Here is a 24,278-nt window from a genome sequence, read left to right on the forward strand (position 1 = left end):
GCAGGGAGACCAAGGCAGGACCTGGCCCTCCTGACCTCAGCAAATGCAGGCCAAAGAGGGCAGCGGCCACACGGACCTCCTGGCCTTGGCACGAGCCCCCAGAGCACCTGCCTGGCACCGCGGGGCAGGGCCTAGCGCAGGCGTTCTGCTTCTGTGAGCCAGTGTTTGGGGCACCAAAGCTGCCGCACGCTCTGCCCGCAGACTCAAGCCACGGCAATGCCTTCCTTACGAGCGGGAGAGTTCCTCTGCTCAACTCCCCAGCCCCGGGAGGGAGGCTTCGGCCTCAGAACCTGATAGCAAGAACCGTGGGGGAGAGAGAGAGCCAGAGGGACCTTGGCGTAGTCACTTCCCGGAGACTAGAGAGTCCGGAGAAAAGGCAGTTCCCTAAGGCCAAGATCCCTTCCCAGGGTGGAGGGCTGGGAGCCCAGCTTTACCCAGGAGAGGACCCCGGCCACGGATTGTGGTTTTCGTCCATCCCGCACCCCAGACGGGGGCAGCACAAGTGCTGCAGCTCTGAAATTCTGGCGGGGCTCCTGGGGGGCGGGGACTGAGTTCTAAGGAGGACGTCGGTGCACGGGTGTAACTAGCGGGGCCAGAAGAGCATCCGGGCGGAAGGGAGAGGTGAGTCACACACAGAACGGTATGTGCTTTCTCCTTGTAACACCGGGCCTCTTCCCGTCGAAGGGACACGGCGAGGGTCGCTGCTCTGCGCAAGAGCGGCCAGGCTCGGTGTTGAGCTGTCTGCTCCCTCACTGTGTCCGGGCACTGGCGGCCTGCCTTGGCAAGCAAACGGCTTTTCCTCAGAGCCAGTCCACCCTCACCTCTAAAGAAAAGGTTATGATCTCAGAGAGATCACAGGTTCTCTGCCCCTGATCACTACACAGAAGCCCTTCGGGTGAAACCGGACCGACAGCTGCGTCTACCTGGCACCGAAGCCTCGGCCAGCTTCCATCAGTCCTCTACCTCCTCGCTGCACAGGCAGGGGGAAGACGTGAGGAGTGTTTCTCCCTCCCTCGCGTGTGGGTTACGAGACTGGAAAAGTGTCTTGCTGTGTCCTGAACTGGGACTGGTGGAAAGAAGGGGAATAGTAACACATTGCCCACTTTTTGCCACATTTCCCCCCTTAGCTTTGCTCTGTGGCACAAAGAATGATCCTTTCCTGAGAGCGGATTCCAAGCCATGTGTTTTTATGCTTCATGTGTGGAAACTGACCCAACCCTTGGGCAACCTTTGGCGATGAGGTGCCAGCCCCCAGCAAGCAGAACTGCCTGTTGGCACTCGGGATTTCCCTTCTCCAGTGAGATACTCAGGTTCAGAAGTTAGGCCTATCTCTGCCTCCCATGGGTGCCTGAGGCAGACAGGGAGTGGGAGAGCGCATTCTGCCCGGTGTGGGTGATGGCGTGAGCAAAGAACAGGGAGACTGGTGGCAAGTGAGCCCTCCGCGGCCTTTATTCTGCCCTGATTTACTGGAGATTGCTGGTGGGGGGGAGGGGGGTATGCCTGTTGATGCCGCCATGTGGCCCCAGCTCACCCCAGGCCAGAGGTGTCCCCAGGACACCTGGTAGGCCCTGGTTGAAAATCTGGGAGCAGGCCACCCCCAGTAGCTCAAGAGTGGGGGTCATCCTGCCCAAGTTCCCTCCTCTGCCTCCTTTCCTCCTCAGGGTCATCTGCCCCAAGGCCACCCCCCCCATCGCACCCTCCTGTCTGCTCAGTGATGCTCAACACTGTGGCTCTTTGACCCCAGATACTAGGATTACACGCCCAGAGGGAAAGGGAGCTGGGTCCCTCCTTTCTGAGATCCTCCCTCCTGAAGGCAATTCCAGACAAAATACCTTAAAAAAAACAAACAACTAAGCCAGCAAGTAGAGCTCAGTCCATCTTTACAATCACCTTCTGAGGGCCCTTTGAGGCCCCACACTTGAGTCTGACCGAGAGCCACAGGCAGCCATTCAGGTCCTGGACCCATCAGGGGCTCATGGCTGACGGAACATGGCTGAGGTATACACGGTGGCGGATTCCAGGGACCCTCACTCAGTGATTTACTGCCTTGGGAGGCTTCTTGTGACCTGACCAAGGTCTTTGGGGCTGCGATGAAGTCACTAAAGGGACTGCAGTCATGTTGGGACAGGTGGCAGCTGGGTTTCCTAGGGAAAGAGTGGAAGAGGGAGAGGAAGGGGCAGGAAGTGAGCCCGGGAAGATGGGACTACAGAACAGGGGTGGCTGAAAAGAAAGCAAACCACGGCGGGATAGGGCAGAGAACCAGGGCTTGAGGAGGGAGTCAAACACTGGCTCATCGCAGTCCTGGATGAGAGGAAATGAGAAGTGACCAGGGGTCAGGCCAAAAGCCAGGACCGACCAGGATTTCTCAAAGGAAACTAAGCAGCAGTCAGGTCATATTCCTTGGGTCCTGCCTGGGAACCCAGCATCAGGCACCCTTCCTCTGCCAGTGGCCCCAATTACCAAGGCAGCCAGGGCTGGGACTGAGACTGATGGCCCAATACCTCACTCAGCCTTGGAAAACCTAACATCCCTCCAGCCCATGGAAACCCTCAGCCCCAGCCCCCACCAGGCCCCAAGGCCCACTCACCATGCCTGGCACCCAGCTACGGAGAAGCTTAACGAAGATAGTTCATGCATAAACATTACAGAAGAGCGTTTCCTGGCCGGGATTTTGAGAAAGAGCCCGAGACAGTAAGGGATGTGGTCTCTTCCAGGAAGGCACTTCTAACAAGGGCTGGGGCCGAAAACGAAAGGATGCAAATGGAAAGTGATCCATGAGCACACACAAGGCTTGTGAGAGGGGCTAGCCACACAACCACAGGCAGGCCACTCAGGGAAGGGCCAGACTCCTCCAGATCCCACTGCAAGCCTCTGAGGACCCGGCTCCCATCTGGGCCCCCCAACACCCATACGACTCGGGGTCAGGTAGCTGCTGGCAGAGCACCAAGTACCCCCTCTTTTGTGTGTCCTGAGTGCACCCCAAGGCTGGGCTCAAGAGTGCCCGAGCTTCAGGCCCCCAGCACACCCCTCCGGAAGGCTGCATTTCACCGGCATCATTACCGCCTTCCTGGGCCTCTCCCCTACCCCCCATCCTCCTTAATTCTCCCAGGCCCCCTTCTCAGACATTCTCATCCTTCCCCATGGCTTCATGTGCCACCTCAGGGGCTCATGACACCCAACCCAGTCTCATGAGCCTAGACCTCTCCCCTAAGCTCCAGACCTCATTATCAAACCTGGCCAAACATGCGTGTCCCATAAATCCTCAGACTCAACAGGTCTGAGCGTGACATGCCCCACGGCGTCTCAGATTATCCTGGTGAGCGGATTCCCTCGCCTCTGGCCCGTTCCAAACTCCAGCACCAGGATCCCGGCTCTCAGCTTCTGCTGTGTTTCTCGACGTCTCCCTGCCCCTGCCTTGCCCTCCCTGACCCACCAGCCACTCAGTCACCAGAGCCAGATCCCCAAACACAATCACAAAGATCCAGGTGAAATACAGAATTCAACCAAACAATTAGACGAAAAGGTGACTTAAGAACATAAAGGCGAACACATGGGAAGAAGACAGGCAGGGCACAGTCCCCCCCCCACAGCCCTTTTGTTTCATACCGAGAAACCAGGGTGCCCCCTCTGTATGATGAAGCATTATCACACATTTTCTATTCACTTAAGACTCTCTCGAGAAAATATTAATAATTTTACAAAGTTGGGGGAGAGGGGAGGGTGGCAAACTGTTTAAGAAAAAGCAGGAACAATACAACATTTATTTCTCCCACGCAGACAAAACCCCCGCTGGGGTTTCAGCGGTAGCAGCAAGGCTGGCCCCTCTCTCATTTGCGCTGTGGGGCTGCTTTGTGATCCAGACACCAAATCCCACTAGGCAGAAAAGCACAACACAAGCCTACTTATTATTTTCAAGGCAGAAAGGAAAATCTAAAAAGGCAACGAATTGCAAACTTCCTTGCTAATCGCCAAGGATGGGAGAGGCTGTCAGAATCTTGTACGTTTTCTCTCCATCTGGTCTTAAAAAAACAGAAATTAGGGGCGCCTGGGTGGCAGTCGTTCGTTAAGAGTCTGCCTTCAGCTCAGGGCATGATCCCAGCGTTCTGGGATCGAGCCCCACATCAGGCTCCTCCACTAGGAGCCTGCTTCTTCCTCTCCCACTCCCCCTGCTTGTGTTCTCTCTCTCGCTGGCTGTCTCTCTCTGTCAAGTAAATAAATAAAATCTTTTAAAAAATAAAAAATAAAAAAACAGAAATTAGATACTCTGGTTCGACAACAGCAAGAAGGATAATAAAATAAAATAAAATAAAATAAAATAAAATAAAATAAAATAAAATAAAATAAAATAAAATAAAAATAAAAATAAATAAAATAAACCAGAATTGTTGTCTAAAAGCCTGGCTCTTTCCACCATCGGATCATCAGCCCTCCCTACTTGTCCAGCCAGCTGCCCACCTCACCATCTTCCTCTAGGAGAACCACGCTGTCCATTCCACAGCTCCCTAACACATCGTGCCTAAACCACATTGTTCCCTCTTCCTGGCATGCCCATTCCATTGTCCGTCTGGCAAACACTTACTCAATATGACAAATCAAATGTCTCCTCCCTTTACGAAGGCTTTCTGACTGTCGGACCCCTGGAGACCACTTTTTCCTTTCTGCTCCCCTTTTCTTCACAGAATTATCTGTTAAAGAAGTATCAGCCTTCAGATCTGCCTCTCCTGTACACTACAAACTCCTTGTGGGCAGGAAGCACGTCACCTTCTTCAGTTTAGTATTCTCAGGCCTAGCTCAGTGCCTGGGCCAAAAGAAGTCTTTAACTGGGTGGCTCAGTCTGTTAAGCGTCTACCTTCAGCTCAGGTCATGATCCCGGGGTCCTGGGATCAAGTCCCACATCTCTGATCAGCAGGGAGCCTGCTTCTCCCTCTGCCTGCTGCTCCCCCTGCTTGTGCTCTCTCTCTCTCTCTGACAAATAAATAAAATCTTAAAAAAAAAGTCTTTAACAAATGTCTACAGAATGAATAAATATCTAAGCTCTTAGCGCTCTTAAACTCTTAGAGCTATCTGAGCTCTTAGCTTTTAAGCAAACTATTAAATGATCCTAGTCTTGGTGCCCTAGCATCCCAGGTCCAGGGGATCAGAGCCCAGGAGTGCTAAGAGTGTGACCCTATGAGCAAATCATCTGTTGCTGAAAGGCACTAATTATGCTTACACAGGTCCAAGCGCGGGGGCTTGGGAGGAGCTGAGAACAGCAATGTTCTCGTGTAGAAAGACAACCTCAACAAGAATTATGTCCAGTCAACTCTCTCAGTCATGTTGATGGAGGAAAACACTGCAGCAAAAAAATTCCAACAAGTGGAGAATCCACAGATCCACATCATTAAGCCTTCAGACATGTATTATTTCATTGCAGCAAATTGGTCTTCCAGATTCCATTTGGATCAAGCTATATCCATATAAGAAAAAATGATAGGTATCTAACGTGGGGCTTTATGAAGCTTAACACCTGGTAATGCAGAGAGCTGGGTAGGGCAGGAAGTTCCCCTTACCTGGCACAGTCCTGGGGTGCCTGCCTAGTGGCTCTTGGAGATCCCCTTCCTGTTGGTGGTGGAAACCGGGACTACAGAGAGGACTTGACCCAAGGCTGCCCCAGCCAGGCCAAAGCCAGGATGGGCACTGGTAGGTGTTCCATGTCTCAGCCCTTTGTCCACAGTCTGGCCGTGGCTCTGCGCAGCCACCTGTTCCCCTGGCTTCCCCTCCCTGAGTCCCCCTCATAGCTGAGTTCCCCTCTGCTATGGCTGGCATTACTCAGGAACTAGACTCCTACTACCTAGGAAGGGCAAAACGTGAAGAAGGGAGAAACCCGGCTAAGATGAGGGAGGTCAGGGAGAGGTGGGGCAGTGGCAACCTTTCCACCTACCAGAACACTGGCTGGTGTGAACTCCGCTGCACCACGGAAGGAGAAACTATGAGCAAAGGGCGCAGCATGCTCTGACCCAGGGTTAAAGAAATGAGGCAGAGAGAGGGAGCTCAGAGCTGCACAAGGAAGAGGGCTCTGGTCTGGGATGGCTTGATCCCAAATTTCCCTTTCCCCCTTTCCATTCAGCAGTCTTCCTTCCCACCCCACAGTCTCTTCCTGACCCTGCTGCATCTCCCCCCTCCCCACTCCAGAGAACCCCCGCCCATACACTCATGCACAATACACAGCACCTATCCTGTGTGATCCACAACTCACTTCAACCTCTCCCGCTCTCCAGCCCCAATTTCTTCCCCCAACCGGACTGCCCCTCCTTCTGTGTCTCCCCATCACCTTGCCTCAGAGTCTGGCCCCTAATTCCGTTTTCCATTTGTCCTTTCCCAGCCCACCGGCTTCCCCCCCAGGGGATACTTCCTGCACTAGGCTGCCTCCAGGCACCTGCTAGGGGCCAGCCACTTAACACTGACCACTCCCCTCAAGCCCCCATTGACTCATTCCCCGCCCCCCGCCTGGGCGGCTGCAGTCCCTATACCTTTAACAAACCTCCACGTGCGTGTTAACGGCGGTGACAGCATTTCCTTGTCTCTCTGCTCCCGCCCCCGGAGGCGCCGCCCATTGGCTGCTGGGTTCCTCTGTTCTCGCTCTAATTGGCCTCGCTCCCGGAAAACTCCAACCAATGGCCTCTCCGCGCCTCTCTCCCTCCTCCGACCCTGAGCTCCCATTGGCTCCGAGGACTTAGGACCTGTTAGCAAGGCCTGGCGACTGGCGAATTCTTCCGTCCCCCGGGTAAACTCCCGGGCTGAGAAACTGGTTCCGAACCCAACTGAACCCAGCGCTGGGCGACGCCGGGTCACGTGGCTGGCGGCCTCATGACGTGCGGGCTGCGAGGCGTCACCGTGACGTTCGGGCGACCTGGCGAGTGGCCCCGCTACCTCCACCACCTGTGCGGTGGCGGTGTTGTCATGGACCTGGGCCCGATGCGCAAGAGTTACCGCGGGGATCGAGAGGTGCGGCCACCGGGGCAGGGCCTCCCTCAGGGAGGGGTCCCGTAGTCATCCCGCGAGGGGAGGAACCCCACGGGGTGGGTTTGGGGTCACCCCCGTAGGAGAAGGGGTTCAAAGACAACCAACGAGGGGAGGAGGAGCTTTGGGGAAACAAGGATGAAGAGAGGCTGCGGGTTGCGGTGGGCGAGAGCGCGAGCGCTGGAGGCGGCCGGGGCTGGGATCCTGCCATTCACGGGGTGCATCTCTTCGGGCAGTAACAACCTCTCTGGGCCTCAGTTTTCTCACCTGGGAAGTGAGTACCTAACTCGCAGGGATATTGTGGACTTTGATGTTTGCAAAGTGCTTAGACCAGTGATAATCAGTGTCTAAATATTTGATAAGTAACATAAGGGGGAGGGGTACTGACTCACGGAGGGAGGGGAAGAGAAAGCTCCTAGATCTCGCTGCCGCCAGCCCCTTCCCTTCCCTTTTGGAGAAGTTCTTTTCCTTTTCCCTCCTCAGAGGGGAAACCAACAGAACTGTTTTGGAATAGAGGCCTGGAGCTGCAGTTTCGAAATCTAGTTGTGGGTGAGCATTTCCAGAAATACTTGTTAAACATGCAGTTTTTCATTGAACCTCGGAAGTACTGTTTTTGTGGGGGTGGAGCCCAGGAGTGGCTTTTTTTGTTTGTTTGTTTAAATGCTCCCCAGGTGATAAGTGACACTGATGACATGAAACCCTGATTCATCCACTACTGGGGGACCTGGCAGGTTATGCCACGGTTTTACGCCTCTGTCCTCACCTGTAAAATAAAGCTAGCAGAACCTACTTCCTGGGTACTGTTTTTTATGAAAAGTGCCTGGAGGGGCGCCTGGGTGGTTCAGTCGGTTAAGCAGCTGCCTTCCGCTCAGGTCATGATCCCAGCGTCCTGGGATTGGGCTCCGTGCTCAGTGGGGAAGTCTGCCTCTCCTTCTCCATCTGCTTCTCCCCCCTGCTCATGCTCTCTCTCAAATAAATAAATAAAATCTTTAATTAAAAAAAAAGTGCCTGGCACAGTACCACGTACACAGTAAGAATTATATGTGTTTATTAAATAAAACTCTCCTTTCCCAGGCATTTGAGGAGACTCATCTGACCTCCCTGGACCCCGTGAAGCAGTTTGCTGCCTGGTTTGAGGAGGCTGTTCAGTGTCCTGACATAGGAGAGGCCAATGCCATGTGTCTGGCTACCTGCACCAGGTGGGCATAGCTGGAGGCCCGTCTGTGGGTGGGTACAGGTGAAGCAGGAAACTTAGGAAGCTCTCGACTTGATGGAATGCAAATTTGTGCTTCTCGCTGGGTTACTAGTATGCTTTGTGGCCTCAGGCAAGTTACTTGTCCTCTCTGGGCCTCAGTGTCCTTACCTGTAAACCAAAGATCAGACTTCACTTAATTCCATTTCAGTAATAAAATGTAGTCCCTCATTCATCTCTGCCCCTGAGGCACTCACCCCCAACACCCTTGTCTCCCTCATCGCCCCATTTACCCGATTCCCATCTGTCCTTTAAGAGCTACATCTCCTGGAACCTCTCCAGAAAGCTCTCTCCCTCTCCTGAGATCTAGCACAGTGCTTGGCTGTATTATTTATTTGACGATCAATCATATACCCCTGAGACACCTCTTACATTAGCCTGTTATTCAGCTCTTGTTCCCCCTCATTAAAGTGAGTGGCTCAGTCGGTTTAAGCATCTGACTCTTGGTTTCGGCTCAGGTCATGATCTCAGGGTCCTGGGATGGAGCCCCGTGTCAGGCTCCCTGCTCAGCGGAGAGTCTGCTTCTCCCTCTCCCTCTGCTCCTCCCCACCAAGCTCTTTGTGTGCGCACGCGCTCTCTGTCTCTCTCTCTCAAATAAATAAATGAAATCTTAAAAAAAAAAGTGTAAAGCCTTGAAGACAGGGCTCTGGTACTGTGCCCCTGGATATCCCCCAGAGCTCTGAGCGGAGGACCTGATGTAACCACCCTTTCTGTGATGCTAAGCATTGACCGACTGCGTTACCGTTGGTCACGGCCTGAGAGCCTTGTTAGCCTGCTAGCGCTGTCCTAATAAGATACCACGGACCGGTAGGTGTGACCAACAGAGATTTATTTGTTCACAGTTCTGAAAGCAGAAGTCCAAGATCAAGGTGCTGTCAGATTTGGTTCCTAGTGAGGCCTCTCTTTCTGGCTTATAGATGGCCACCTTTTTGCTGTGTTCTCACATGGCCTTTCCATGGTGCGTGCGGTGGGGGGAGAGGTTGGGAGAGGGAGCGAGAAGGAGAGAAAGAGGTATCTTTCTGGATACCAGGCCTATTGGAGTAGAGTCTCACCTTTATGACCTCATTTAATCTTAATTACCTCCCTAAAAGCTCTCTCCCCAAATACAGCCGCATTGGGGGTTAGGGCTTCAACCTCGAATTTTAGGGACACAGTTCCGTCCATCACAGGTCCCAGGCAGTGAGGTCATACCTGCACCTCCAGGACAAATCCCCAGGCGGGGGCGGGGGGGTGGGGAATGGGTAGCCTGCATGCCCAGACAGCGCAGAATAACGGGGCGCAGGTGTGGGGAGCGCCTGGGGAGAGGGGTGGCAGCAAGGACAGTGACATGGGCTCTGACCACGCGCTCTGGTCCTCGCCCCAGAGACGGAAAGCCGTCTGCGCGCATGGTGCTGCTGAAGGGCTTCGGCAAGGATGGCTTCCGCTTCTTCACCAACTTCGAGAGTCGGAAAGGAAAAGAGCTGGTGAGGGGTCTGCAGGGGCCAGCCCTGGCTTCCTTCATCGCCCTCCGGTGCCACCCCCACCCTGCCCCACCTACTGGCTGTGCTCAGGCACCGTCCTGCCTGCGGGCCTTGGCTCTTGCCCTCTCTTGGCCGTGAATGAGTGCTCTCTGTGACCGCCCCACCTCTGTCATCTGCTTCCCTAAGTAGCTCCTGTCCCTTTGGCTCTCAGCTCCCGTGTTACCTCCTCGGGAAAGTCCTCGATCTCTGTGCCACATCAGCCGCTCTTCACCTTCGTGGTAACTTGTAACTTTACTTTCTGCCTTTTTTTCGGTTTGTAACTGTGCATTTGTTTCCATGATTATGTGATTGATATTTGTCTCCTCTGCTAAACACCCAGTACCCTCTGTGGGGGCAGAGGCTGCATCCGTTGTACCCCTGCTGTTGCCCCAGCACCTCTCCTGGTGTTAGGCCCAGAGCTGATACTTTGTGTGCATTCGATCCATGAATCCAGAGGCCTGCCCAAGTCCACGCCGGCCACAGATGCATTTCTGAGGACTTGCAAATCTGTGGATGCGAGAAATGGCAAGCCTCCCTTTGGAGTCCACACGGCTTAGGTTTTCAGCATGGCTCTCACACTTCCTGTGTGAACTTGGGCAGGTTCCTTAACCTCTCTGAGTCTGTCTCCACACCTGTAAAAGCAGGCATACCTTGGAGGGTTTAAATGAGATGTTACAGTGAATGCATCCCTGTGGGCCTGCACGCTTCAGCCTTCCTGCCTCTCTCTGCATGGTGGAGGTGTTCTCCCTGCTGTTCGGGTGGCCGACTGTGAATTCGCTTTCATTTCCAGGACTCCAATCCCTTTGCTTCCCTTGTCTTCTACTGGGAGCCCCTCAACCGGCAGGTGAGTGAGCATTCCCAGGACGGCCTGGGGCTCGTCATGGATGAGCCCAGTGGAGGGCCCCAGGCTCGGCAAACATCCTGCCTCTCAATTAGCTCTTAATGAGCAGGTCTAGCTGGAGCCAGCAGTGGTGGGGCAGTGGGGAAGGGAAGAAAGAGAGGAACGGGGCCTTTGTTGGTGGGGAGGGCAGATGGCGTTGAATGCAACCCAGCCAGGGCCCTCCCTGAGCAGGTGCGTGTGGAGGGCTCCGTGAAGAAGCTGCCCGAAGAGGAGGCTGAGTGCTACTTCCACTCCCGCCCCAAAAGCAGCCAAATCGGGGCTGTGGTCAGTCGCCAGAGTTCTGTGATCCCCGATCGGGAGGTGAGCTGGGGTCCTTCTTAGTTCTCTGGGTGGCAGGGGCCTTAGCTCATCCCCAACAGCTGTCCCCGGGGGGTACCAGGGGCCCTCTGTCTCCAGCAGAATGAAAGGATGGTCTCCTAGGGAAGTAAGGATGGGGAGTGGGGAAATGGGCTTCCTTTGTCGGACCCTCTGGTTGGACTGTGCTCCCAGAGGAGAGAGGCCAGCATCCCTTGCTCACCTGCGTCCCCAGTGCCCGGCACACAGCACATGCTTAGTCAGTGAGTCACTGACTCGGTCCAGGCCTTCCTCTATTTCCTTCCCCTGGACAGTATCTGAGAAAGAAAAACGAGGAACTGGAGCAGCTCTACCGAGAACAAGAGGTGCCAAAGCCAAAGTACTGGTGAGTGATACCTCGTGGTCGTCCAGACAGGGGCACCAGAACCCTCATGTTTACTCAAAACCACTCTACCTGTGGAATTACAGATCTGCTCCCCCCACCCCCCACCAGGAATCCTTATTGGATTCATCCCTGCAACTTCCTTCAAGGGGCCCTGGGATGGGCTGGGATGGGGACCAGGGGGTGATGGGCTGGAAAAATGCACAGAGTACCAAACCCACTGCTTCTCCTTGAAGGGGTGGCTATATCCTGTACCCGCGAGTGATGGAGTTCTGGCAAGGCCAAACCAACCGTCTGCATGACCGGATCATCTTTCGGCGGGGCCTTCCAGCGGGAGACTCCCCTTTGGGGCCCATGACCCACCGTGGGGAGGAAGACTGGCTGTATGAGAGACTTGCCCCCTGACTCCCAATCTGCTGGCGCCAACTGGAGCTGGGGCCGGCTTCAGCGGGACCCTTCTGAACTCAGCCCATTTCCCTCCCCGCCCCTTACATTTAAGGCTCTTCAGAGTTCAGGCTCCGAATTCTGGATTTTCAGTTGGCTCTCAGGTAGGTAGTCTAGTGGAGCGTAAACAGTGACGTAGAGAATCACAAATGGAAAAGAAAAATGCCATAATTATTTTCTTGACCTTGAATATGATTTATTGGAATGGCTCCCTCTAGAGGTAGTAGCTGGTGTGATTCCCTTTTCTGGTGACACTGGGTGGGCCCGCCTGCTGCCCTGTCTGTTAGGGTGTGACTGAGTCATACTGCCCGAAGCTGACTGGTTCCAGCATTAGCACCTGAGCCAATCTAGCCGATCCGTTTTTTCTTGTCAACAATTTGAAATTTGAAATGGAGAGACCCAGAGTATGACAGGCGTTGTAGCCAAGTCCTTAATGGCAGCCAAGAAGCAACGGCCCGCAGCTGCTACTCTTATAATTCCCTGAGTGACCTTGATCCCTCCTTGTCATGTCTGGGCTGTGTAACTCCTCCTCCTGCCTCAAAACACCCATTCTCCCTGTTTAAAAAAAAAAAAGTTTTTGGCTTAAACTAGCCAGAATCAATTTCTATTGCTTGCAACTAAAGGAAACTTCATGAACTTACTTACTAATAGGATATTTTTATAGCCCTGTACCCTACTGATAACTGCCTCCCGGTATCTGAGGCACAGCAGTGTGGAAAAGAGATTAAATGTGTTCTCTGCAGCTCCAAAGGACCCAGAGGTGGGAGTTGCATGGACGTGGGTTGCCTCTCTCAGTTTGGGGAGAGACTTCAGACAACCAGGACTGCCTAAGAGGGAGTGGGCTGTTAGGTAGCAAGTGTCTCTAGAAGCATTCGATCCCGCGTAGTCAGGAGTTTTATAGAAGGGAATCCTGTGCTGGTTACCTGTGAGCCAGGCAGATTTCAATCAAGCTTGACTTCCCATGTTTGTTTCTGAGACCTACATATGTGTGTATATGCATATATATATTTCATTTTCCAGGTGTAAAACTGTTATAGAGTTACCTTTCTGACTACTCACGCATCCCCTTCACCTACTTCCCCACCCCTGTGGACGATGACTGCTAGACACTGGTTTTCATCCATGCTGGAATTACCCAGGGAACTTTAATCACACGTGATTTCACTGGTCTGAGTGAGGTCTGAACTTTGGGCAACTTAAAAGCTCCCCCAGGGACTTCTGTGCAACCAAAAGTTGAGACCCCCGGGTTTAGATCCTTGCTACTCAGTGTGGGCCACAGACCAGCAGCAGCACCACCTGGGAGCCCCCCTCAGACCCATGAATCCCATTCTGCATTTAATAAGCCCCCCCACCCCCCCGGTGATCGGATGCGGTGTCCCCAACCTCCACCAACGAACGACCTGCCACCCTCACCATTGGATTCTTCATCAAGCCTGGGCTGAGGCCTATGTCGAGCTGTATTTGCACACTTCTTGAACACAAGTCTGGTGACCAAGGACAACTTGAATGAATGGCCTACAGGCTGTGGAGGGGAGCCAGGCTGGGTAAATGTTTGCTGTGACTAAGCCAGAATCCGAGAACTATTATTTGTACGTGTTGGCGTGGAACTTGCCAACTCTGTAAACTGTTTCATTCCACCGTGTGGGCGTGTGCAGTGCTTCAGTCTGCCATTATCCAGCTCCTCCAAGGGCGGCCGGCTCGGGCTTGAGTCCCCTCTTAAGCCCTAGCGCAGGAGAGCACGATGCTGACCCTGTGGCCACCAAAGGAGAGGGTGCTGGGGTGCCCTTCTCTACCTTGTCCTGTTACTGGGACTCTGTATCCTCCACCCCCTAGCTCTTGAGCCTGGGTTCAGCTGTTCTTTCCTGTTCTTTTACAATCACTGTGCCAAGTCTGTAATAAAAATTCGTCAGCCATGTGTGATATTAATGTTCAACCTGGCCTGATTGCATCCTCCCATCCCCCACCAGCCCAGGAAGGAGGGAAGTTGGGGGTTTAAGGGACCCCTCCCACTCCTCTCCCTTGAGGTTGGGTGGCCAGCAGGGGGAGCCCGCCGCCCAGGGTTGGCCCCTCCTGGGCAGCGCAGGCCAGTTGGAGCCGGCCCCTCCTGCCTCCCCCTTACCCCGGTTGGGTCGTGTCCCAGTGAAACTGTGGTTGATAACCCGTAGCCTCAGCTTCTGCCCGTATTTGCACTCTCGGTACCTCCTCGGGCCTCGTGAAAGCTTGCAGCTGCCTCCCTCTGACTTCCTGGCCAGCCAGAGTTCCCTTTGGCTTTTAGCGCACAGCCACCCCCTGCCCCAGCTTAGGGATACACGTGGGGTTTCCTTGGAGGATTCCTGTGGACATCACTTAGAGGCTGGAGCAGGATCTCACGCACCAGGCAGAGGGGCTGTGGACCCTCTCACCTAAGAGGGGTAATGGTGGCCATGCGGTGCCAGTATTGGGTAGAAGCAGGGCTTAGTGGCCCAGGGCCCAGCCTCATGCCCAGCCCCCACCTCCCTGAAGCAATTTCAGGATGGGCTGAAGTGGCAGACCCCTCTGGTCTGGTGTCTCAGAGTACACTCGGCCTCCGAGCTGGGTAGCTTTCCCCCATCGGTGCCAGAATCAGGATTCCAAGCCCCGGGCATTACCCTCTGCCACCCTACGTCCCCTTCTGCAGAAGGTGACGGGACTCCCTTCTTTGCCCTGAGCCTCAGTTTCCCATCCCCCGAGCAGAGGCAAATCAAGAGTGGAGAGGGCTGTGGGCAGCGGTCAGGTGCACAGGCCAGCTCTGGCTTCAGTCCCAGCTCCACCATGGCAAGCAAGTGGCTTCACTTCTCAGCCTCAACTAACTCAGCTGGAAAATGGGGATAAGGACAGCACCTGCCTCAGGTGACGAGGGGATTGACCAAGGAACCTCATGGAGTACTTGCCACAGGGCCTGGTCCATTGTAAGCTCCCTGTAAACACTAGCTATTCACAGTGGACAGGGCTAGAGTATGGCGGAAGTCAGCTCATGGGGCACTTTACGGATTGGGTAATCAGACGGACCCTAGAAAGTTCTATGTGGTGGGAGGGATAGGGGAAGAGACCTTGGGGAAGGCAGCACACCTGAACCAGCCTGCCTTCCCTCCCTCCAGCTCCTGGTGTCCCTCACTCATCCTCAGAGTTCCCCCTGGCCTGGGTGAGGCCACCCAACAAAGGACCCCTTGTATGTATCTGTTTGTTTTGGTAATACATTTCCTGAGCAACACTCCCTGGGGTGGAGTGGCCCGACAGTCTGCAAGGAACTGACCTGGAGGCTGCAGGACCACATTGTTCAGTGGCCACCTCGGTCTCTCCCTGTTCCCACCAAGAGCTCCACGGATGGGTCCAATTTTTTCTAGCTCCCAGCTCCTGGGGCTTGAGAAAGATCTGGATCTAACAGCACAGGGAACACACTCTTTCCTCTTCCTTAAACAGAAGCTGTGGGCTATGGTGGAGCTCCTTAATGAAGGAAGGGGGAGGAAACCAATACTAACTGAGCACCTACTATAGGACTACTTAGGGGGCACTGAATACTGACCGTTCCCATGAAATAGATATTATTACAGAAGAGGAATTCGAGGTTCAGAGAACATTTTTAAAAAGTATTCCCCCAGATCACCCAGTTACTAAGCGGTGGAATGAGAATTTGAGTCCCGATCCTAAACCAAACCCCCACAAGTGTGGGGTCAGTCACCAAAGGTCTCCTCCACTCTCTTAGGGCCCCTGATGGTCTCTCTGTTGACCACTGAGCTGAAACTAGCCTCTTCCTTTGCTATATTTTCATACTGAGGACCCCTTTTCTTTTTTAATAAAAAAGATCTTATTTTTAAGTCATCTATAGACCCAATGTGAGGCTCAAACTTAAAGCCCCCAGATCAAGAGTCACATGGTCTACGACTGAGCCAGCCAGGCACCCCCTGATGCTTGAAAGGAACCCTGAGCACTTCATTTCCATGCAGGGAGTAAAGGCATGAGAAACAGTCCTCAGGAAATGTGAGACGGAAGCATACATAGGTTCTCTGCTTTTGCATTGTTTATTACAAAGAGAGAAACCTACAATTATAATTTTTTTTAAACAAAATTCAAGGCTCCAGGACTCATCTCTGGGGCTTGTCCTTCTTAAATACTAGCAGGAGGGGAGAAGAGAGCTGGCTGCTTTTAGCTCCTACCAGAGCTTCCCTACCCGCTCCCCGAATTTGGACCCACGAGCCAGTGCATTGTCCCTTTGAGGATGTGTGCAGGAACCCATGGGGTCCCTCACCTGGCCTTCTGCAGCACACCCCCCCACCCCCAGAGTGCCAGCGTCCTCCCCTCCCTGCACACCTGGGGGCAAAGTTCCAGGAAGTTTCTCTCTTGTGGTAGGAGGTGAGCTCAAATTCAGGGTCTCCGCCTCCTCCAGCTCCAGGAAACCACCCCGTCATGTGGCTTCTGGAAAAGTCATGCTCAGAATTGGTCCAGGCAACAGTTGCGGGTAGAGAAAGTAGAGGGAGCAGCAATCGAAACTCACCCTCGACCCTGTACCCCTGGAGGAGGTGAAGTCTGTCCCCTCCTCTCTCTGATCCTCGCCCACGTCCTGGGCCGGATCTGCTACTGCTTTGAGGAGGGCCGTCCTTCCCGGGTGGGACTTCTCATCCTTGGACTGGAGTGCCTTTGTCTGTGCTGGGGGAGGAGGGAGGACTCCGGGAGAACCCAGACCTTCCAGAAAGCTGGGACACATAAATACAACCCTAAAACCAGACATTTCCTGCCAGCAGGCGTCAGCTGCCCCCACGGCGTCCGCGGTGGCCGAGGAGGCCGGCGTGGCAAGCTCCTGTCTCAGATCCGGCTGACGGCAGGAGTAGGGAGGTGCTAGCATCCTCCTTGGCCCCCTTCACTGTCCTTTGGCCTCCCTGTCGTCAAAGAGGTTGGGGTTCTCTGCCAACGTGGCCCGGACTTTCTTCTTCTCCTTGAAGCGGCCTGAATTGGAGACTTTGACGTGCTTGCCCTTTGTGTTCTTGTCCACAATCTTCTCCAGGCGGGTGTTAAAGTTGTCGTTGGGGCCCCCACCCTCGGGCCGAGGGGGCTCTGCGCTGCCCTCCGTTTGAGCATAGGTGTCGGGGATCTCATATAGCACCTTGGGAGTGGATTTCTTTTTCCGGAGGAAGGTCAGCTTCCACCAGCCGACTTCGGTCATGGTGGTCCCCGGAGCCGAGGGTGGGGCGTTCTGCAGGAGCAGGGTGGGACAGTGAAACGGGTCAGTGGGGACAAGGGGGGTGCCTTGGAGCAGCCCTCTCTAAACTCCTAATCATAGGCTATTTTAAGAGTCCAGGCCTGGGAGGATTGAAGGTGGGGCCGAATGAACCCAGGGTTCGGGTAAGCACTACAATACGAGAAGAGAGGGGTCTGGGGAACGGGTGGCTGGCGTCAGATGGACAGAAACACCCTGTGCATTTTGTTTAGAATTCACTACCAAATAAATAGGATTTATGATTTGGAGAGTAATTTGGACTTCCCAGTGGGGACCAACAGGAGTGAAGGAGCTGTTGTGTGTGTGTGTTTCTAGGTTGGAGGAGCCTCAGGCTGGGCCAGGGAAGTCCTGGGGACTGTCCCAGCCTCGTGACCTCTAGCAAGTTACTCCTCTGGACCTCAGTGGCCTCACTTGTCCCTTCCAGCCCTAACATTTAGCTCTAACATTAACCCCCGGCCTCAGAGGGAGGTATGCTTTGCAAAGTAACACACGAGAACGGCAATAATTACTGAGGGATGGCTCCTCCCCCCCCCCCCCCCCGGCTTCCATGAGGACAGGAGTTTGCAGGGGAGCTGAAAACCTGGAGGGAGGTTTGGTGGGGTCACAAGGTCCCCGTGAGATAAGGTGATCCCAGAGCACACTCTCCACAAGGTACCCAACGGAGGTGGGGCTTGGGAGCTGACATCCAGGCTTCTCCGCTGACAAGAGACGAGCCCTGGCGTGATGTGTCCCGACGCAGAGGTGGCCTCATCTTTTACTCATTTCCAGAAAGGTGCTGTCTGAGCTAGTGGGAGCTCTAGGAGATGAGGCTGCCTGGACATGGTTGCCAGGTGGGGCTTGTAAGAAGGAAGAAGGAGACAGCAGACTAGAGGAGTTCCAAGCAGCAGAAGGGCAGGCAGAGGGATGAGGAATCAAGGCATCTCTGGGCCTGGAGAGAGCGGTGGTCTGGTTCTCAGGACCCTGCATGTGGCTGGGAAGGGTCCTGGGGAGGGGGGAGTAGCCACCATACATCAGAAAGCTAGATGGTCAGGCGGCCCGAGCACATGGGAATAGATCACCTCCTTTTAAAAACTGATGGTCTTAACTATATTTTCTCAAAAAACCAGAAGGAAATACGACAAATGGTGAATAGTGGTTTTCTTTACGGAGAAGGAATGTTTTCTCCCGGTATTTCTGATTCCTAGGTATTCCATATCTAGATGGATTTTTTTTTTTTTTTAAGAGAGGGAGCATATCAAATTTGGGGGAAGTGAAAGCAGGATGCTGACCTAGGCTTGGAATGGGTTGAGTGCCCGCCTCCGTGGGCCCCTTGCTGCTGTGGTCCCCTGTCCCTCCATATACTCAGCCCCATGCGGAGAGCGCATGCCTGATGGATTCCTTCCTGCCTCTTTGTCTAGGAAGCAGATCCTACATTGCCAGCTCTGTCCCTCTAGCTGAGTTCAAGTAGCAGAAGAAGCCCAGGGGAGATCTTGTGCAGCTCCCACTTAGAAAGTGAAGGAGGGGGTGAGAACGGCCGGGTAAATACTTTCAGGGCACCCCGGAGAGGCGAGCCCATGAAGGGGACAGCCTGAGAGGTTTGCTTTGGCAGCTTGCCCCAGCCGGGCTTAGCACAACCTTGCACAGAACTTGGTGTTCCAGAATGGGTTTCTGGAAGGAGTTGTGGGGAGGGCACTGGTTTGGCCCGTGGGTGCCCCACTCGCCGCCTGGTCTGGGGCAAGGCCCATGACCCCACCACCGCCCATCCGGGGTTGCCAAGGAACTCGGGAGTAGAGGATCCAGCATCTGAGCTGACAGTAACCATGTGACTGCCCACCTCCTTGAGGGCAGTGTTTCTGCCTGTGTGGTGGCCACACACCGGCTTTCGTGGGTGCCGCAAATCGCCATCCACAGGGCTTAACTCTCCTTGGAATGAAGGAAGTGACGGATCACAAGGAACTTATCAGTAAACCACAGAGAAACGGAAATAGCCCTCGGACCCTGCCCGGAGGGCCTCCACCATGGCACGAAGGCATCTGTTGGCCTTGAACTCTGGTCTAAGCTGCCGTTTGCTGTCCCTTCTGTCCGAGAGGACCTACGAGCTTCGGTAAGAAGTGTTTGCCCCTTTTCGGCAAGACTATGAAAGACATATGGAAGTCTGAACAGAACAGATAAATTAGAGGACTATTCTTTGTTTTACAAACTAACCAAACCATAAGATTCTTTTAAGTAGTGAGCCACCTCAAGGTACTATAAAATCTGATTTGCTTTACATCAAAAAAGTGCTGTGATATCAAAAGCTATTGAAAGTTGGAAAGAGTGATATACCTACAGCCGCATCCCCGAGCCGAATCCCAGAACACGGGAGGGAGCTGGGGGCAGAGGCGGACTTGGGATTTCAAGCAGACCCAGCATTTAGTGACATGTGGTGGGCCACGCAGTCAGCCGCGCAGGGCCCTTAGCTGGCCAAGCTGAGGGCTGAGCCCTTGCCCTGGGGCCCTGCAATCCACCAGGAGGATAGAAATCAGCCCTGAGGGTGCTAACTACACGTCTGCTGTTTGCACAGCTTCGAGCCCACAAAGGGCCTCGTGCGTGGGACAGCCTGCCGCCCCGGCTGAGTTCTGTGAACTGCTCTAAGGGCCTTGTCCAGACTGGGCCGGGACCCTTCAGGGCTGGAATGAGTTAACCATTGACTCTGTTGGAAGTAGAAGGGTGGCGGGGAGTTGAGGAAGCAAGTCAGCTCTGGGCTTTAAGACGACACTCAGAACCCCCCAGCCCATAGCCCTCTGTAGGGCCCCTGATGGCACTTCTCCATTCTGGATAAGACTGGGGTACCCTGGAGAGGAACAGGGAGACCTTCCTACCAGACAGCCAGAAACATCCTCCAGGCTGGGGGCTAGACTCCAGCTTAGCAAGCGTTAATGGAGAACTGCTCCGGACTGAAACTTTCCCAGAAAGAGCTCTGCTGGAGGCCTGGATGGACTCCAAGAGCCAGTGGGATGAGTCTGCCTTTTGCCTGCCCACCTAGGGAGAGATGGGAGCTGGCCTGCCTGGGTTCCCCTTCCCAGTTAGGCTTGTCAGCCACGGAGGCAGAACTGGGTGCCCTGACTGGGCTTTGTGCCTTGGTTTCCCCACCCGCTCACCCTCTGCCTGTACCTGTAATCCTGACTGCTCCGGGCTGGAGGCGAGACCTTCCTTGGAGGAGCTGAGCGTGGCAGCTGCCCGGGCGGGAGACTGGGAGAGGTAGGGGTGCCTCCAGGGTGCCACGCCAGGCAAGACTCAGGCCAGAAGAGCTGGGTGGGAGCAGCTGCACGGCAGGTGCAAGAGAAACAGGTGCAAGAGCGGTACCTGCTCCACTGCGGCTCCAGGAGTCAAGGTGAACCTGAAACCCAGCCCCTCCCGGCTAAGTAAACAGAAGCAGAGGCCGGATAGGGCTGATGAATATTCATTACCCCAGAAATCCAATCCCAGGGCCCCTGCACCCACCCAGAAGCCAGGGTCCTCCAGGGATCGCCTGTGCAGGAAGAGGAAACCCCAAGGGAAGTCTGGGGCAGGAGAAACAAGGGAGCCTCTCTCCTGTTTCCCCACTCTTATGGGCCTGGTTGCACCCCCTAGCCATAGTCAAGGTCACCCTCACCCATTTCATGCCCCGAAGAGGCTCAGACCCTCTCTAGCATGGTCCGTGCTCGGACGTTGCCCCAGGCACAACCGGGAAAGGGTTAAGCACCGCTGCTCCCGCTGCCCGGGCGGGACAGGGTGCACCCCATCTCCTTTGAACTCCCGAGTCGAAACCAGTCCCTGGTTAAACTGGTTGGCAGACCGGTTCCCAGGCTGTCCGCTCCACCCCAAAGGCTCAGGCGGGCACAGGGTGGGGGGCTGTGGTTCCCTCCAGACCTCGAGGGCCCCTCCTCAAGTTGGGGAGGTGGGGTGGTCACTATCCCTATCTTGGGCCAGCCTTTCCAGACCCAACCACCCCAGTACATGGGCAGAGGGGCTGGGGGGCAGTTGTATTTGTGAGGTGGGAAGAGGAGGGAAGGCAGAGTGTGTGCAAACAGGGGATGATGGATGTCCTCGCTGACCACCCCTCCTGCAAACCTGCGTCGTGTCCAGCCTGGGCTGCCTTTACATCTCACTCCATGCCTCAGAGCCTCAGAAGAGAAGATGATTCTGCTGCTACCCTAGGGTGGCCTGTTCATGTTGGCATTCTCTCTCCCCTAGGACAGGCATTTCCTGCTCCGTCAGGGTCCCCGCAGCTGCCTGTCCCAGGGCTGCCCAGCTTCAACGCTCAGTCTGCCCACCCAGCTACCTTCCTCCAAGGACTGAGTGGGTATGTGCCAGGCTCTGAGCGAGGCACTGGGTAGAGAAAAGGCAGACGAGATGATTCCCCGTTTCCTTGGGCTCCTCCTCCCCTCAACCAACTCCCAGACTAACCAACTCTCAAACCTGCCCTACCATTTCCAACCCTGCTTCTACTCGGTTCAGTTTCTCATGGCCTTGTGAGTTCATATTCCCCTCCTTCCTAAACAGCTCCCCCTACCCCTAGGCCTCGAGTGGATAGTCCTTCAAAACCCCCCCATGGCCCACAGTGGAACCCACTGAGCCTGGCCCTCTTAGGATGGGCCTCTCCCAACCCTCCATGAATACTCTCACTAGTCCCTTTCTCTGCCTACCTTCCTGGGCGCAGAAGCTGTCTAGGAGGGTGAGATTAGGAGTGCATGCTGCGCTCTTGGTCAGGAATGGCCTCCTGGGTAAACCAAGACAAACTCCTATTCATCCCTCAAGACCCGAATTCATTATTATGCCTCCTATGCCACCAGAAGTTGTTTTGGTCCACCCTGGAGAAGACGCCCCAGTGAGTTGACTCACATGCTTCTATTTAAATGATATATACCAGAATTGATTATATATGTGCATGTGCTCACATATATACCTACATAGTATTGTAATGATCTAGTCATATATTTGGCTCCCTTAGAGAATTTTAGTTCTTTGATTTTAGCCAAGAATTATCTACCGCTGATACAGACCTGACATAACAGGGTCTTAAGGCAAGCTTTACAACACTACACAAATGAGAAATAGAAATCCTGTCTTTACCCTAAGAAATTCTTAGTCTAGCTTGTTGCTCATGTCCCACTCTTCCTGGGTCAGGTAAATGCGAGAGAAAATCCATTTATTTTACTTGTTGTGATCTCAGCTACAACAGGCTTGCTGTTAATCATCATCTTTCCAGGGGTTTATGTGAATTAAGGATAGCTTGAGTCCTACATTGGGTGTGAAGATTATTTAAAATTAATATCTTAAAAAAAAAAAAGGCTTATACATGGTTGTCCCAGGACAGTGCCCACAGATTTCTAGATCTGTTACTTTCTCTGAAAGCCCCATCTTTTTGAGAGCGGATGCCCAGTCTAGAAGATACCAGAAGAGGCTAAACATTCATCCCAGCCCAGGTGTTAGGAAGAGACTGGAGGGATAGTGGGACGGGCCCCAGCCTGGGATAGAGTAACAAAGGGTCAGACAATTCCATGTGCATTAGAAGGACTCCTACTGGAGGCACTCATTCCGCCTCCCAGACTCCAAAATCTAGGCCTTTCTGCTGCTTGGGACCTAGAGGGGCCAGAATCCTGTTCTCTGACCCCCACCCTAGAGAAGGCGCCCCAGTGAGAACCGCAGTGGGCCGGATTTGGTGGATACCCACCTGTGGCCTGCCACTGGAGAAGGCCGCCGGAACCACATGCAGGGTGTGGAGGCTCTGGCCTACCCTCCTGAGAGGGACCAGCCTGGGAAGTCAGGCCCAACCCTTGGCCTTCAGGAGATTTATTTCTGGGAAGAGCAGTGTTGGGAGGGGAGTTTGAGATAAGGCTATAAACTGTGAATATCTTTTAAACAGCTTGCTTTATTGCTTTATGTTTTTTTTTAACCTTTAAATGCCCCTCCTTAGGGGCGCCTGGGTGTCTCAGTCCGTTGAGCTGCTGACTTTTGATTTCTGCTCAGGTCGCGGTCTCGGGGCTGTGGGATCAGGCCCCGTGTTGGGCTCCACGCTCAGTGCAGGGTCTGCTTGAAAGTCTCTCTCTCTCCCTCTTTCCCTGCCCTCCCTTTCCCCCTGCTTGCCCTCACGTGCTTTCTCGCTAAAATAAATAGATAAAACCTTTCAAAATAAATAATACATAAAAAGCACCTTCAAGGTACATTTTAGGTTCAAAGTATGATATTCCATATACAAACATGCAACGGGCATATCTTCAAAATTTGTCCTTGTTGAGTGAAGCAAGTAAAATACACCTAGGGAGCCCCTAGGGCCTTGATGCCCTATTGTGGCACAAAGACACACGGCCCCATTGGATTACAGGTGCAAACAGTTCAGGGGGACTGGTTCTAAGTCCTGAGCCGTAGAAGGAAGGATGCAGAAAAGAGCTGGGGAAGATATAGCCCTCCTCCTAGACCAAGTGACCCTGGTCCCCACTCATTACTAAATACCTGCCTGCACACACCACACATCTTATTCCTTCGTTTACAAGCATCCATTAAAGCACCTGGCATTCCGTGTCAGGTGGTATACAGGTGCTGCGGGTGCCAGGATGAACGCCCTGTCCTCCCAGCCTGCAAGGTGCTCACAGACTAGCTGTGGGGACAGACTGAAGAAAAACCACCCAGAAACTACACTACACACACCAAGAGGCCCAGCCGAGGCTGCTGAGTTTCCAGGGCTTTCAGCCCAGCAGGCAGATACAACACACACACACACACACACACACACACACACACACACACACCAGTCAGTATGGCCGTGAGCGAAAACACAGACCATAAAGTAATAAACCTATGGAGGATAAAATAAATGGATTCTTTGAATGTCAAGGGTAAGTAAGCCTTTTTATGGCTATTGTAGGAAGATAAGTAATGGGTGTTCTTGCCCAGAACGAGGGATGGTAAGAAAGAACTTTGGAACGGGACATGGACTGCAAGGGGGGGGGAGGGTTCTAAGTATCTGGCACAAGAACAGGGGAGAAAGTGGGAATCAGGCTGAAGAGGAGGGAGGATGAGACCCGAGACCCAAGACCCGGGGCTGAGGGGGATGAGTGGAGTGAACGGGGTAGGCAGGGCTGCGGGAGAAGCCACATCCCCTAGAGAACAAGAATGCAGGCTGGGGAGCCGGACAGGCCTGGGTTTGAATCCCAGCCCCCCCCCCCAACTACCAGCTGTATGATCTTCGACAAGTTACTGAACTTAGCTTTGGCTCCCTTACCTTTTAAAATCTGGCTCAGTACTCACATTATACGGTTGCTGGAAGGATCAAATTA

General features: G+C 53.9%; 2 protein-coding genes and 1 long non-coding RNA gene across 10 annotated transcripts in view; 1 reads left to right on the top strand and 2 right to left on the bottom strand.

Moving 5' to 3' along the window:
* Positions 1 to 6,648, bottom strand: part of LOC123802830 (uncharacterized) — a 30,799-nt gene extending 24,151 nt beyond the window's left edge. For 4 of the 6 annotated variants that reach the window (XR_015721297.1, XR_015721298.1, XR_006782671.2 and 1 more), the window contains exon 1: positions 6,510 to 6,648. This is a non-coding gene — a long non-coding RNA (uncharacterized LOC123802830). Of the gene's footprint in view, positions 1 to 5,549; positions 6,139 to 6,509 lie in introns of those variants that run through there. The other 2 variants (XR_006782673.2, XR_006782672.2) reach the window with 2 other exon arrangements.
* Positions 6,649 to 6,846: 198 nt separating this feature from the next.
* PNPO (pyridoxamine 5'-phosphate oxidase) lies at positions 6,847 to 13,691 on the top strand. 3 transcript variants are annotated; one of them, XR_006782669.2, is made up of 8 exons: positions 6,847 to 6,984; positions 8,074 to 8,198; positions 9,615 to 9,714; positions 10,541 to 10,594; positions 10,823 to 10,951; positions 11,260 to 11,330; positions 11,564 to 11,875; positions 12,792 to 13,691. XR_006782669.2 is itself a non-coding variant. In XM_045813727.2 (7 exons), exons 1-7 carry the CDS (start codon positions 6,847 to 6,849, stop codon positions 11,730 to 11,732), a joined length of 786 nt encoding a protein of 261 aa, XP_045669683.1. In that variant the 3' UTR covers positions 11,733 to 13,691. The 3 variants fall into 3 exon arrangements, 2 of the variants coding, with proteins under 2 accessions (XP_045669683.1, XP_045669684.1); XM_045813727.2 differs by having other exon boundaries at positions 11,564 to 13,691; XM_045813728.2 differs by lacking the exon at positions 9,615 to 9,714 and adding an exon at positions 9,923 to 9,989 and having other exon boundaries at positions 11,564 to 13,691.
* Positions 12,330 to 20,217, bottom strand: PRR15L (proline rich 15 like). Its single transcript, XM_045813729.2, has 2 exons — positions 20,134 to 20,217; positions 12,330 to 16,977 (listed from the first exon to the last, which is right to left on the bottom strand). Exon 2 carries the CDS (start codon positions 16,945 to 16,947, stop codon positions 16,645 to 16,647), a length of 303 nt encoding a protein of 100 aa, XP_045669685.1. The 5' UTR covers positions 16,948 to 16,977; positions 20,134 to 20,217; the 3' UTR covers positions 12,330 to 16,644.
* Positions 20,218 to 24,278: the final 4,061 nt, after the last annotated feature.

The sequence above is a fragment of the Ursus americanus genome, chromosome 23 (genome assembly GCF_024610735.1).
Source record: "Ursus americanus isolate L20-20 chromosome 23, mUrsAme1.1.p, whole genome shotgun sequence".
Taxonomy (NCBI): Eukaryota; Metazoa; Chordata; class Mammalia; order Carnivora; family Ursidae; genus Ursus; species Ursus americanus.

What these genes read in the sequence shown, in the direction of transcription:
- PNPO (XM_045813727.2), top strand. Translation starts at nt 6,847, where the DNA reads ATGACGTGCGGGCTGCGAGGCGTCACCGTGACGTTCGGGCGACCTGGC. An exon ending in GTTACCGCGGGGATCGAGAG is followed by an intron (nt 6,985 to 8,073) that starts GTGCGGCCACCG and finishes CTCCTTTCCCAG; the next exon opens with GCATTTGAGGAGACTCATCT. An exon ending in GTGCCAAAGCCAAAGTACTG is followed by an intron (nt 11,331 to 11,563) that starts GTGAGTGATACC and finishes TTCTCCTTGAAG; the next exon opens with GGGTGGCTATATCCTGTACC.
- PRR15L (XM_045813729.2), bottom strand. Translation starts at nt 16,947, where the DNA reads ATGACCGAAGTCGGCTGGTGGAAGCTGACCTTCCTCCGGAAAAAGAAA.